The sequence below is a fragment of the Scyliorhinus torazame genome, chromosome 13 (genome assembly GCF_047496885.1).
Source record: "Scyliorhinus torazame isolate Kashiwa2021f chromosome 13, sScyTor2.1, whole genome shotgun sequence".
In the NCBI taxonomy this organism is placed as follows: Eukaryota; Metazoa; Chordata; class Chondrichthyes; order Carcharhiniformes; family Scyliorhinidae; genus Scyliorhinus; species Scyliorhinus torazame.
The window spans coordinates 108,920,802-108,933,948 of NC_092719.1; the positions used below are offsets into that span (position 1 = coordinate 108,920,802).

Below are 13,147 nucleotides of genomic sequence, written 5' to 3' on the forward strand. Positions count from 1 at the left end.
TCCTACTTGAACTGTACAATGATACTGCCAAGCTGTCAACACCAATATGATTGTAGGACTGACATTTAGAAGTAATAATGTGCACAGATGACAAACACTGAAATACATGAGCTCAGCTTCTCCTGTGGCACCAGTTCAGTTTTAAAATCTGCTCGTGCAGCCAGTCAGTGCCAGGTGGGATGGTTAAGAGTCAGGAGGAATCATCAGTTTCAGAAAGAGGAGTCTCTGGTGAAGTAGAGAAAATGTCATCAGAAGATGCTCAAGTCAATTCTTGAAACACGTGATGGTGTCCATGTCTTACAAATCACGACATAGCTGCAGGAGAGCAAGTCAATGAAACAGCAGCAGTGGAGAGCTCAAAAACCACCAGATACCAAACCCTCCCTTAAAGAGGTATGGAGGACATACAGAGCAACTCCAGCCATGGTTCACCAATGAGGATGATGCTTCTTCTGAGAAGCATGCTGGCAAATGCATACTCCTGTACGGCATCAAGGCAACTCGACAGGACTTCAGTGTGGTGTCCTAGGCTCAAACATCCTCAGCTTCTCTCCATTAGAACGAGGGCTGTTCACTGATGATCGCAGCCCTTACACCCATTTGCAGCTCCTCAAATAATGAGATATTCCATCCATGAAAGGAATAGTGATAAAGTAAACCTCTCAAATCCTTGCAACCTGCTCCCAGTAATGTCACTGTGGATCAGAACAGTCGACTGGGTTATGGCATCATTGTCCCTATAGTGCACACCTCCATTGCAAAGTAATGGTGGGTGAAAAATGGCACGATGGGTGAATCCTTCCTGTAGTGACATTTGATTGCCACTCCGCATCTTATCTTCTTAGCTTAGCCTGCAGTTACACATTTCTCACCCAGAATCTCGACGCGTGCTTGCTGAGAAATGGAAAGTATAGATGCTCCTGGAGTCCTTCAGTGTAGTGTAGGAGAATCGGGAGTAAACAAAGTCATGCGCCCCCACCTCCCCCACTTTTTATAGCACTAGGTACCATATCCCAGCAAGTATAAAAAAAGTGTCATCCACCATGCCAAGCAAGGAGAGAAGGTAAGTGGGTGAGGGGGTAGGTTGTCTCTGGAGCCAGTAGTATACTTACCTAGAAGTTAGGTCTGGTTTCAATCCTTCGAACCATTCCTGGGTAGCTACATAAAGTCTCCAACTTTGATTCAGTATTGGAGATTTCCAGACGGAGTGGAATTGCCCAATGGAACTTCCAAGACAAATCCCATGCAGTCCTTGGGGACCTCAGAGGGGTCTCCCCCCACCCACCTCCCCCACCCCTCTGTCTCCCTGATCTGGCCCTCCAAGGAAGGGAAGATCTGGATTCCCAGATGACCAGAGGCTGCTTTCCCCTTTGAGGGGGAGAGCTACTGGTGGTGATTTAACCTGAGATCACCACACCTCAGGTGAGATGGAAGGTTGAGAAGGCAGGTCTATGGAATATAATGGTGACAGATCACCCCTCCTTTGACACTGTGATCTCCAAAATGTTAAGTGAAGAATGGTAGATTCTCCAATGGGACAGGTTTAACATTGGATATATTTAGCAGTGATAAGCAAGTCGGGGTGAATTCAGAGCACCACACACAGAACACATCACACATTAGAGAGCGCTGCCTCTCCTACACACTAGATAAAGCCCAATGACTGCAGAATCACCTGGTTTTAATCTGCTGGCCTGCATCTCTCCAAAGACCGGAGTTCACCGTGCTTGACCAAAGCTTGAATCTTGTTCCTCTTTGATTTTGAACACAAACTTGTGTGTTGAACAGTTTGCCCCATTTCAAAGTGCCTTTGTTTAAATAAGCTATTCTCAAGATGCAGAATCCAGAAAACAAATATCAATATCTACTATCAAAATATCTAATATCAAATAAAAAAGTTATCTTTTGCCTGAGGTCCAAAGTGCTCCTGATGTCTTCTGCGTTGCTAGTCCAGTCCCAATTCCATGCGTGATTGGAAGCTGATGAAAAGTCAAGTCTAGACAAAAATTGGAGACTGAACAAGGATTGGTAGACGGTGTCAGGAGGGAGTGCCACAAGCTTTTCTAGAAAAGGGCTGAGTGTAGCAGTGTGAACATCACAGCAAACAGAGGGATTTTCACCACAATTTTATTTACAAAATATAGGCTCTCAAAGTCACCAAGGTGGAGTATGGGTGATCCAGTCTAAACATTGGTTAATCACACCACAGCTATTTGCTGTCCCCAGATTGTTGTTTGTTCTCCATCTTCTTCAATGGGATAATATAGATTCCATTCTTAGCTTCTTTTAGTCTCCACCAGCGGCCTAACCTGCAAATTAAAGTCGAAATTTTATTCAATTAAACAACTTTTATTCAGTTGTACAGAATTTAAGAGCAGTTCAGATGCAGCCAAACAAGCAAAACTCCCAGGTATTGGCAATCTCATCAGAGTGCTAAATTTAAACTGATGCCATTTCCACATGTACTCTTGTAATGGCATGGTTTCCATAGACAGGGTTATTCCTCTGCTATCTTTATCAACTGGTTCACTCTTTACACAAGCTTGCATTGCTAATGCTGGCAGACACGTCAGCCCCAGAAGCCAACCTGACGCAATCATCTGTCAGCAGGTCACATTGGCTGATCGATGCTACAAGAAACCACCCCCCACCACTGCCAACCAGTCAGAATAAGTTAATTGGATGGAAGTTGGGAGAGGTGTTATAGAAATCCTTACTTGTAGCATTCATTAAAATCAAAACACTTTATAACTGCAAGTGAAACACACAAAAAGGCCCCAAGGCACAGGTCTCAACACATCTGGTAATGGTGGCTTGCAAGTAATCACTTTAAAGTCAGAAACAAATAATTACAATGGCAGTATGCAATAAACACTCCAAAAAGATCAAAAGCACAGATCATAACCAACAACATCCAGTAATAAATGTTCAGTGGCAGTATCCTCCTGCTGAGGGGCCAGACAATCTTGGCAACTCCTGAACACAATCTGCTACCCTCTCATCAATAATTACTCTCGTGGGATTTAAAATAAAATGTAAATTCAGCAGCTAATGTTGGGAGGTTGCGCGTGAAACTCTTGGAAGCTTGTCACTCAGTATTACTGCACAACATAGCTACACAAACTGACAAACAACTTAAAGCTCCTCTTTCACGAAAACCTTTCTATTAAAATGAACGTCCCCTTTCCTTGTGCAAACACTTATTTGATGGCATTTCGTTGTCAGGCTACCACGATATATGAAGCAAAGGAATGGAGGCACGGATCAAATAGAATGATGGGGCAGGCTTGAGACAAATGGCCCTTTCCAGTCCCAATATGGACAGCGACTGAGGGGAGGTGTTGGCATGGTGGCAATGTTACTGGAGAAGTAATCCAGGCTAATGATCTGAGGAACATGGGTTCAAATCTCGTCTTGGCAGCTGGTGGAATTTAAATTCAATTTAGAAATCTGGAATTTGAAAAAGCTAGTCTCAGAAATGGTGACCATTGAAACAATTGTAAAAATATGCCGTCCTTACCTGGTCTGGCCTACAGGTGACCCCAGACCCACAGCAATGTGGATGACTATTACTAACTGCTCTCTAACTTGCTTGCCCAAATGGTTGTTTCATACACATGCCCGACACTGTGGAAGGTGCCAGGCTATTCAACATTGCAGCATCACAGCCCAGCCACCTGCCGTGTACATGTCCAGTGGGAACCTTGGCCAATTCCTCCCTCACACCACTCCCACATCCAAAACACATGGGCTTGAGGAACTAGTCTGTGCTCAGGGAAATCCCTGGACATGGGATCTTGCTGATCAGAGTGCTGTCCTGTAAGTCGATTGTGAGGGAGGTGCATCTATTTGAATCAATGCAGCACAGAAATCCAGAGAAGTTGACCCTGGCATTGCTCAAGCGTTAAGGGGAGGAATCATATTGGTGAGAGTTTAATTGTAGTCTGTAGAAAAACGACACAGCAGCGGCAGAGTTTGGTTGATGGGTTAGAAACACTGCACGCCCATCAAATGTATCCAGTAGATGGCTCGCTCATCAACACACAATACTCGGGTAGGGAAAAACCTTGGGAGGGGGTGGGAAAGTGGGTCATCAATAGCAACTATTCATCAGACTTGCTGATGTGGACTGCGCTGTCACCTAAAAGTCACATCCTTTTTGCTGATAACAGCTTCACTGGCTTTTAGTCAATGATCAGCAACAAGTCAGGCCCTGCTCAATGTGTGTGTGCACCCATTCTCATATACGGCCTTTCCACAAACCTTCCATTGTGTTCATTACCTGCCACAACGCTAGTTACCAGTTGATCTTACACTTTGACACATTTCCAGACAGACAACCTATTCATAGAATCCTTACAGTGCAGAAGGAAGCTATTCGGCCGATCAAGTCCGCACTGATCCTCTGAAAGAGCACTCCACCTGGCCCCATCCCTGCAACCCCAACTAACTTTTGAACACTAAAGGACAATTTTAGCATGGCCACTCCACCTAACCTGCACATCTTTGGACTGTGGGAGGAATCCGGAGCATCCAGAGGAAACCCACACAGACAGGGGGAGAAAGTGCAAACTCCACAGTCACCCGAGGCCGGATTTGATCTCGTGTCCATGGTGCTGTGAGACAGCGGTGCCAACCACTGTGCCACCCCAATGTTCATTGATTAGCATGTTTTCAAAGATCAAAGGTCACAAACAAATAACAAGCAAACAAGTGGGGATCCCAACAATGAATAAATAAGTGTTTCACATTTAGAGTGCGCGGTTTTAAATGACACAATTCCACATGAGCAGAAAGGGGCTGGTTTAGCACAGGGCTAAATAGCTGGCTTTTAAAGCAGACCACGGCAGGCCAGCAGCGCGGGTTCAATTCCTGTACCAGCCTCCTCGAACAGGCGCTGGAATGTGGCGACTAAGGGCTTTTCACAGTAACTTCATTGAAGCCCACTTGTGACAATAAGCGATTTTCATTTCATTTCATTCCTCCGGGTGCTCCATTTTCCTCCCACAAGTCCTGAAAGACGTGCCGTTAGGTAATTTGGACATTCTGAATTCTCCCTCTGGTGTCCCCGAACAGGCGCTGGAATGTGGTGACTAGGGGCTTTTCACAGTAACTTCATTGCAGTGTTAATGTAAGCCTACTTGTGACAATAAAGATTTTTTTTTTTAAAAAAAAACTTGCCAGGCCTGAATTTCTACAAAGCCAGATTAACCCCTGAATTGATGTACACAGAATGATATTTTTAAGCAATTCACTCCAATTCTTTGGCATTCCATTGGTTTCCACCAGAGTATCCCCTGAGAAAAACCAAAGTCGCTGACAGGGACCGCCATGGGGGCACTCGGGGCCGCCGCAGGGCGCAGTCGTGCTCGGGGGCGGGGGGCACTGCAGTGACACGATCGCGGGGGGGAGGGGGGGGGGGGGGGGGGGGTGACGGCGCAATCGAGCTGGGGGCCAGCCGAACCTCGTGACCCATAGCATTACCTGTGTTCCTGTCCCATGCCAGCTACCAAAAAATCTCCTGAACCGGAAAACTTCAAACTGTTCACAAATCCAACCTATGAACGGGGAAGATAGAAAAGAGGTTGTTAGCTTTCACAGTCAGTTATTGCTGAGGCCACTCGGTCTGTGAAGTCTGTGTTAGCTCACCAATGAAGCAATTAACTAGTGTCACTCCCCCACCTTCGCCTGTGACCATGTACATTCTACATTTTCAGATAACAATCCATTTCCCTGGTGAATGTCTCAATTGAAGCTGCCTCTATCACACTGCTGGGCAGCATATTCCGCATCCTAACCACTTGCTGCGGGAAAAAGCCTTTCCTCATGTCGCCATTGACATTTGTCAATTATCTTAAATCTGTGCCCTCGCGTTCTCAATCTGATAAGTGGGATAGATTCTCGCCATCTACTCAGTCCAGACTCATCATGATTTTGAATGCCTTCATCAAATTTCCTCTCACACTTCTCTTTTCCAAGGAAATTATCAGCTCACCACAGGTCTGGATTTGCCCCTGAACAGGGCCATGCTTTCCTCAGGCAATGTTCTCAATTTGCTGCCACTGTTCTCTGGTGGGCGAACTGCTCACAACTGGGGCAGCAGTAAAGGTGATGCTGTGTGTCCCTGGATCACGTGTATGTAGATGGAGAAACAGAGTAGACAGAAGAAAAACAAACAGCCGAGGTCCCCTCAGCACAGATCACTGATGGGAAGCGGCACCATACTGATATTTAATACCCAGTCTGATATGGGGATACATAATCACCAGAGTCATCTTCCTCAAAGGGATCTCTTGCTTTCAGCAAACAGATTCTGAATGATCCCAGACATTTATGGAATTTGAAATGTCACAGCACAATGCACTTGTCAGCAGGTCTCCAGGAACAGACTCACGGGACTGGGAGGAGCATGCAGGGGAGAGGGCAAGAGAGATAGCACCGGGAAGGGAGCTGGGGTTCGGGAGTGGGCAGAGTGGAAGGGCGGGAGCTGGAGCACGGGGAGCGGGCAGAGAGTGGGAGGGAGCTGGGACAGGAGGAGCGGGCAGAGAGGGAGGGTGGGAGCTGGAGCAAGGGGGAGCGGGCAGAGAGATGGAGCTGGGGCATGGGCAGAGAGAGGGAGGGGAGCTGGGGCATGGGTAGAGAGAGGGAGGGGGAGCTGGGGAACGGGCAGAGCGAGGGAGGGGAGCTGGGGCATGGGCAGAGAGAGAGAGAGAGAGGAGAGCTGGGGCATGGGCAGAGAGAGGGAGGGGGAGCTGGGGCACGGGGAGTGGACAGAGAGTGGGAGGGAGAGCTTGGGCATGGGCAGAGAGTAGGAGGGGGAGCAGGCAGAGTGGAAGGGGGAGCTGTGGCATGAGCAGAGAGTGGGAGGGGAAGCTGGCAGAGAGGGACAGGACTGGGGAATCGGCAGAGAGTGGGAGGGGCAGCTGGCGCACGGGCAGAGAGTGGGAGGGGGAGCTGGGGTACCGGCAGGGAGTGGGAGGGGATGCTGGGGACACGGAGAGCGGGCAGAGAGTGGGAGGGGGAGCTGTGGCACGGGCAGAGAGTGGGAGGGGGAGCTGGGGCACCGGCAGGGAGTGGGAGGGGGAGCTTGGGACACGGAGAGCGGGCAGAGAGTGGGAGGGGGAGCTGTGGCACGGGCAGAGAGTGGGAGTGGGAGCTGGGGCACCGGCAGGGAGTGGGAGGGGGAGCTTGGGACACGGGGAGCGGGCAGAGAGTGGGAGGGGGAGCTGTGGCACGGGCAGAGAGTGGGAGGGGGAGCTGGGGTACTGGCAGGGAGTGGGAGGGGGAGCTGTGACACGGGCAGAGAGTGGGAGGGGGTGCTGGGGCACCAGCAGGGAGAGGGAGGGGGAGCTGTGACACGGGCAGAGAGTGGGAGGGGGAGCTGGGGCACCAGCAGGGAGTGGGAGGGGGAGCTGGCAGAGAGGGACAGGACTGGGGAACGGGCAGAGAGTGGGAGGGGGAGCTGGGGAACGGGCAGAGAGTGGGAGGGGGAGCTTGGGCACCGGCAGAGAGTGGGAGGGTGAGCTGGGGCACCGGCAGGGAGTGGGAGGGGGAGCTGGGGAACGGGCAGAGAGTGGGAGGGGGAGCTGGGGAACGGGCAGAGAGTTGGAGGGGGAGCTGGGGCACCGGCAGGGAGTGGGAGGGGGTGCTGGGGACACGGGCAGAGAGTGGGAGGGGGAGCTGGGGACACGGGCAGAGAGTGGGAGGGGGAGCTGGGGCACCTGCAGGGAGTGGGAGGGGGAGCTGGCAGAGGGGGACAGTACTGGGGAACGGGCAGAGAGTGGAAGGGGAAGCTGGCAGAGAGGGACAGGACTGGGGAACAGGCAGAGAGTGGTAGGGGGAGCTGGGGAACGAGCAGTGAGTGGGAGGGGGAGCTGGGGCACCGGCAGAGAGTGGGAGAGTGAGCTGGGGCACCGGCAGGGAGTGGGAGGGGGAGCTGGGGACACGGGGAGCGGGCAGAGAGTGGGAGGGGGAGCTGGGGAACGGGCAGAGAGTGGGAGAGGGAGCATGGGGAGTGGGCAGAGAGGGAGGGCTGGAGCCGGAGAACGGGCAGAGAGTGGGAGGGTGCTGGGGTACGGGGGGTGGGCAGAGAGTGGAAGGGAGCTAGGGCATGGGCAGAGAGTGGGCTGAGGTAGGGAGGGAGCTGGGGCATGGGTAGAGCGAGGGAGGGGGAGCTGGGGAACGGGCAGAGCGAGGGAGGGGAGCTGGGGCATGGGCAGAGAGAGAGAGGAGAACTGGGGCATGGGCAGAGAGAGGGAGGGGGAGCTGGGGCATGGGCAGAGAGAGGGAGGGGGAGCTGGGGCATGGGCAGAGAGTGGGAGGGGGAGCTGGGGTACCGGCAGGGAGTGGGAGGGGGAGCTGGGGACACGGGGAGCGGGCAGAGAGTGGGAGGGGGAGCTGTGGCACGGGCAGAGAGTGGGAGGTGGAGCTGGGGTACTGGCAGGGAGTGGGAGGGGGAGCTGTGACACGGGCAGAGAGTGGGAGGGGGAGCTGGGGCACCGGCAGGGAGTGGGAGGGGGAGCTGGGGACACGGGCAGAGAGTGGAAGGGGGAGCTGGCAGAGAGGGACAGTACTGGGGAACGGGCAGAGAGTGGAAGGGGAAGCTGGCAGAGAGGGGCAGGACTGGGGAACGGGCAGAGAGTGGGAGGGGGAGCTGGGGCACCGGCAGGGAGTTGGAGGGGGAGCTGGGGAACGGGCAGAGAGTGGGAGGGGGAGCTGGGGAACGGGCAGAGAGTGGGAGTGGGAGCTGGGGCACCGGCAGGGAGTTTGGAGGGGGAGCTGGGGAACGGGCAGAGAGTGGGAGGGGGAGCTGGGGAACGGGCAGAGAGTGGGAGGGGGAGCTGGGGAACGGGCAGAGAGTGGGAGAGGGAGCATGGGGAGTGGGCAGAGAGGGAAGGCTGGAGCCGGAGAACGGGCAGAGTGGGAGGGAGTTGGGGCAAGGTGGGTGGGCAGAGAGTGGAAGGGAGCTAGGGCACGGGCAGAGAGTGGGCTGAGATAGGGGGGAGCTGGGACATGAGGAGCGAGCTGAGGGGTGGAGTTTGGACATGGGGAGCGAGCTGAGAGGTGGAGTTGGGATATGGGGAGCGAGCTGAGAGGTGGAGTTGGGACATGGGGAGTGAGCTGAAGTGGAGTTGGGACATGGGGAGCGAGCTGAGAGGTGGAGTTGGGACATGGGGAGCGAGCTGAGGGGTGGAGTTTGGACATGGGGAGCGAGCTGAGAGGTGGAGTTGGGACATGGGGAGCGAGCTGAGGGGTGGAGTTTGGACATGGGGAGCGAGCTGAGAGGTGGAGTTGGGACATGGGGAGCGAGCTGAGAGGTGGAGTTGGGACATGGGGAGCGAGCTGAGAGGTGGAGTTGGGACATGGGGAGCGAGCTGAGAGGTGGAGTTGGGACATGGGGAGCGAGCTGAGGGGTGGAGTTTGGACATGGGGAGCGAGCTGAGAGGTGGAGTTGGGACATGGGGAGCGAGCTGAGAGGTGGAGTTGGGACATGGGGAGCGAGCTGAGAGGTGGAGTTGGCGCTCAATCAAGATTCAAAGGAACAATATCAAGGAGTGTCATCACTGAATGGGTGATGAATTGTTGAGTATTGCCATTTTATCTTGTTTTTAAAGATAGGGAGGTGTGTCAAACTCAGAAAATGTAATCTACTATTATTTTATTAGATCAATGAACCAGTTTAACTAATTAATTAGTAGACCTTGACTAGCCAATTTACAACCAAAATTAATTATTAAAATAAGTAAGAGTTTAGAATCAGATGACAGAGCAGATGGCGTGCTTTAACCGCAACATGTGTGATTTTGTGTTTGTAGACAGCAGTGCATTGTCGGACAATCACATCTGCAGCGACATGGGGAGTCGGCATTTTGATTTATTGGACACTGGCATTAGTGCCCTCAGGCTGGGATCAGTTTCCTGGGAAATTGTATATCGAGGGATATGGATTGGGCTTCAAATTAAAGAAACGTGGATTGGGACGGGTCAGGTTAAAGGAAATTGTGAAATGTAAAGAGGAAAGTGGAGTTATTAGTGCCGTGCAGCAGCCTGGGCAAATAAGGAGAGGGGGACAAGGACATACCGTTTAATGAGAACAGTGCATAAGTGAATAAAGTCAGTGTGAAAAACAGCAATTTAAAAGCAGGCCTTTTAACTGAATGATGAAGCAGTTATAACAATCAGACAAACTGGTGGCAAAAGAAATGGGTTTGAACTGATGGTCAATACAGAGACATGGTTGCAAGGTGGCCAAAGAATATGTGGCTTTGGGTGGGGGGGGGGCAACCTGGCAATCTCTTGAAGCTCAGTCCTGTGTTATATTTGATTGTGTCACCTCGGGCGGGTTTTGTGGATCTGCCATTTGTAGCTGTTTGCCAGCATTAGCAAACACCTCACCCCATGGATCATGGCAAGGGTGGCCCGAGGAAGGTCAGGAATCAAGGGAACAAACACACCCATGTCTCACGAGTGATGGTGGCCACTTTGCCAAAGATTTTGAAAGTAACCTTCCTTTCAGCATTAGCCTTGTCACCAGTGCAAAAGGCTAGCTCTCCCCTCCTTTCCAGGGGCCACTTTCCACCCTCCTCTGCAACTCCCCTATGCTTAAAATACCATCATAATTAATATCTAAATTATTCAACAAACAGAGACTACACTCGACCGAGGTGAGGTGAGGCGAGGAAGAGAGAGTTGGCTGATGCCTGCACCATATTGTGATGAGCAGGGAAATCTATTGTGTGGCTTGGATCTTGAGGAACTGTTGAAGTGACCTTACACGGCCACATTTTCTGGTTCTGACGAAGATTTAATTGCAAGAGCTGACAGCAACTCAGTAACCTGGGAAACACAGCAGATGTGTAACAAGGGCAACCAGGCCTTACCAGTCACGGCTGAAAGCGCAGAAACCATAATGCAGTAACAAACTTGGAATGTGCTTGCTGCATTAATTAACTGAATTAATTAACTGTACTGGCATTGTTACTTTAATGTCAAGTGACAGCAGGGGCTCTCCCAGCATTAACTGCAGCCCTGTTTAAGCAGCGCTCCATTGGAGAACAGACAGTGTGAATGTAATCAGCACTCGTTTCTAATTGGATCCAAATCCAGCCTGAAATTGTGCAAGAGAAACAAGCCAGAATGCAGGGTTAAAGGGGAAGGAGAGTCCAGGACGTTCTGTCCACAGTACCACACCCTACATAAAACGTGCAACTCTTTAAAATTCTTCAAATGTCAACCACTCATCCCGGCAACCAGAGATAGTGAGGTATTTGATAATTTTGACCAGAAAGGGTCCCAGAAAGATATCTGGTCAGCACGGAGTGAGTTGATTTCAAGCAGGGTTGTACAGGCCTGAACCACCACCCAATCCCTCCATTCAGAAAAAGGGGTTAAAAAAAAAAAAAGGAAGCACTTCATAAGATCATAGGCATTCGGTCCATCGAGTCTGCTCCGCCATTCGATCATGGCAGATGTGTTTCCCATTGCTATTCTCCTGCCCTCTCCCCGTAACCCACAATCTCGGTCGCAAGACACTCAGCGATTTGGCCTACACAGCCTTCTGCGGCGAAGAGTTCCACAGATTCACCACCCTCTGGCTGAAGAAATTCCTCCTCATCACAGTTTTAAAGGATCATCCCTTCAGTAGGACACTATGCCCTCAAGTTCTAGTCTCTCCTACTGGTGGTAACATCTTCTCTACATACACTCTATCCAGCTCTCTCAGTATTTCTCAACCGTTCCTCAAATGACGAGCCCTTCATTCCGGGCATCATTCTTGTGAACCTCCTCAGGACCCTCCCCAAGGCCAGCACATCCTTCCTTGCATACAGGGCCCAAAACTGCTCATTATATTCCAAATGGGGTCTGAACAGAGCATTATACAGTCTCAGCAATACATCCCTGCTCTTGTATTCTAGACCTCTCAAAATTAATGCTAACATTGCATTTGTCTTCCTAACTGCCGACTGAACCTGCATAGTAACCTTTAGAGAATCATGAACAAGGACTTCCAAGTCCCTTTGTGCTTCTGATTTCCTAAGCATTTCCCCATTTAGAAAATAGTCTATGCTTCCATTTCTCCTTCCAAAGTGCATAACCTCTCACTTTTCCACATTGCATTCCATCTGCCACTTCTTTGCCCACTCTCCTAGCCTGTCCAAGTCCTTCTGCAGCTTGCCTGCTTCCTCAACACTCCCCTGTCCCTTTACATACCTTTGTATCACCTGCAAGTTTAGCAACAATGTCCCCAGTTCCTTCTTCCAGATCGTTAATGTATATTGTGAATAGTTGTGATCCCAACATTGACCCCCACGGAACATCACTAGTCACTGGCTACCATTCAAAAAAGACCCCTTCATCCCCACTCTCTGCCTTCTGCCAGTCCTCTATCCATGCCAGTACCTTGCCCCTAACACCATGGGCTCTTATTTTATTTAGCAGCCTCCAATACAGCACCTTGTCAAAGACCTTCTGCAAATCCAAATTGATCACATCCACTGGCTCTCCTTTGTCTAACTTCCTCATTACCCCCTCAAAGAATTGAACAGACTGGACAGGCGTGACCTTCCCGTTGAATCCATGCTGGCTCAGTCCTATTTTGCCATGCACTTCCAAGTACGTTGCAATCTCATCCTTAATAATACTCTAAAATCTTACCAACAACCAAAGTCAGGCTAAATGACCTATAATTTCTCGACTTCTGCCTCCCTCCCTTCTTTTACAGGGGTGTTACATAAGCCATTTACTCGTCCTCTGGGACACTCCCGACTCCGATTATCCCTGAAAGATCACCACCAATGCCTCCAAATCTCCTCAGCTATGTCCTTCAGAATTGGGGGTGTAGTCCATCCATTTGGCAGCACGGTAGCACAAGTGATAAGCACTGTGGCTTCACAGCGCCAGGGTCCCAGGTTCAATTTCCTGCTGGGTCACTGTCTGTGCGGAGTCTGCACATTCTCCCCGTGTTTGCGTGGGTTTCCTCTGAGTGCTCCCGTTTCCTCCCACAGTCCAAAGACGTGCAGGTTAGGTGGATTGGCCATGATAAATTGCCCTTGGTGACCAAAAAGGTTAGGAGGGGTTATTGGGTTACAGGGATAGGGTGAAAGTGAGGGCTTAAGTGGGTCACAGAATCATAGAATTTACAGTGCAG

At 50.9% G+C, this 13,147-nt stretch overlaps 1 protein-coding gene across 1 annotated transcript in view; it reads right to left on the reverse strand.

The window, feature by feature from the left end:
• Window positions 1-2,111: 2,111 nt before the first annotated feature.
• rrp9 (ribosomal RNA processing 9, U3 small nucleolar RNA binding protein) overlaps window positions 2,112-13,147 on the reverse strand; it is a 54,156-nt gene continuing 43,120 nt past the window's right edge. Inside the window, exons 14-15 of the mRNA XM_072472039.1 lie at window positions 5,485-5,558; window positions 2,112-2,309 (exon numbers count right to left, since the gene is read on the reverse strand). Of these exons, the coding sequence (XP_072328140.1) occupies window positions 2,210-2,309; window positions 5,485-5,558 (174 nt within the window). The 3' untranslated portion in view covers window positions 2,112-2,209. The remainder of the gene's footprint in view (window positions 2,310-5,484; window positions 5,559-13,147) is intronic.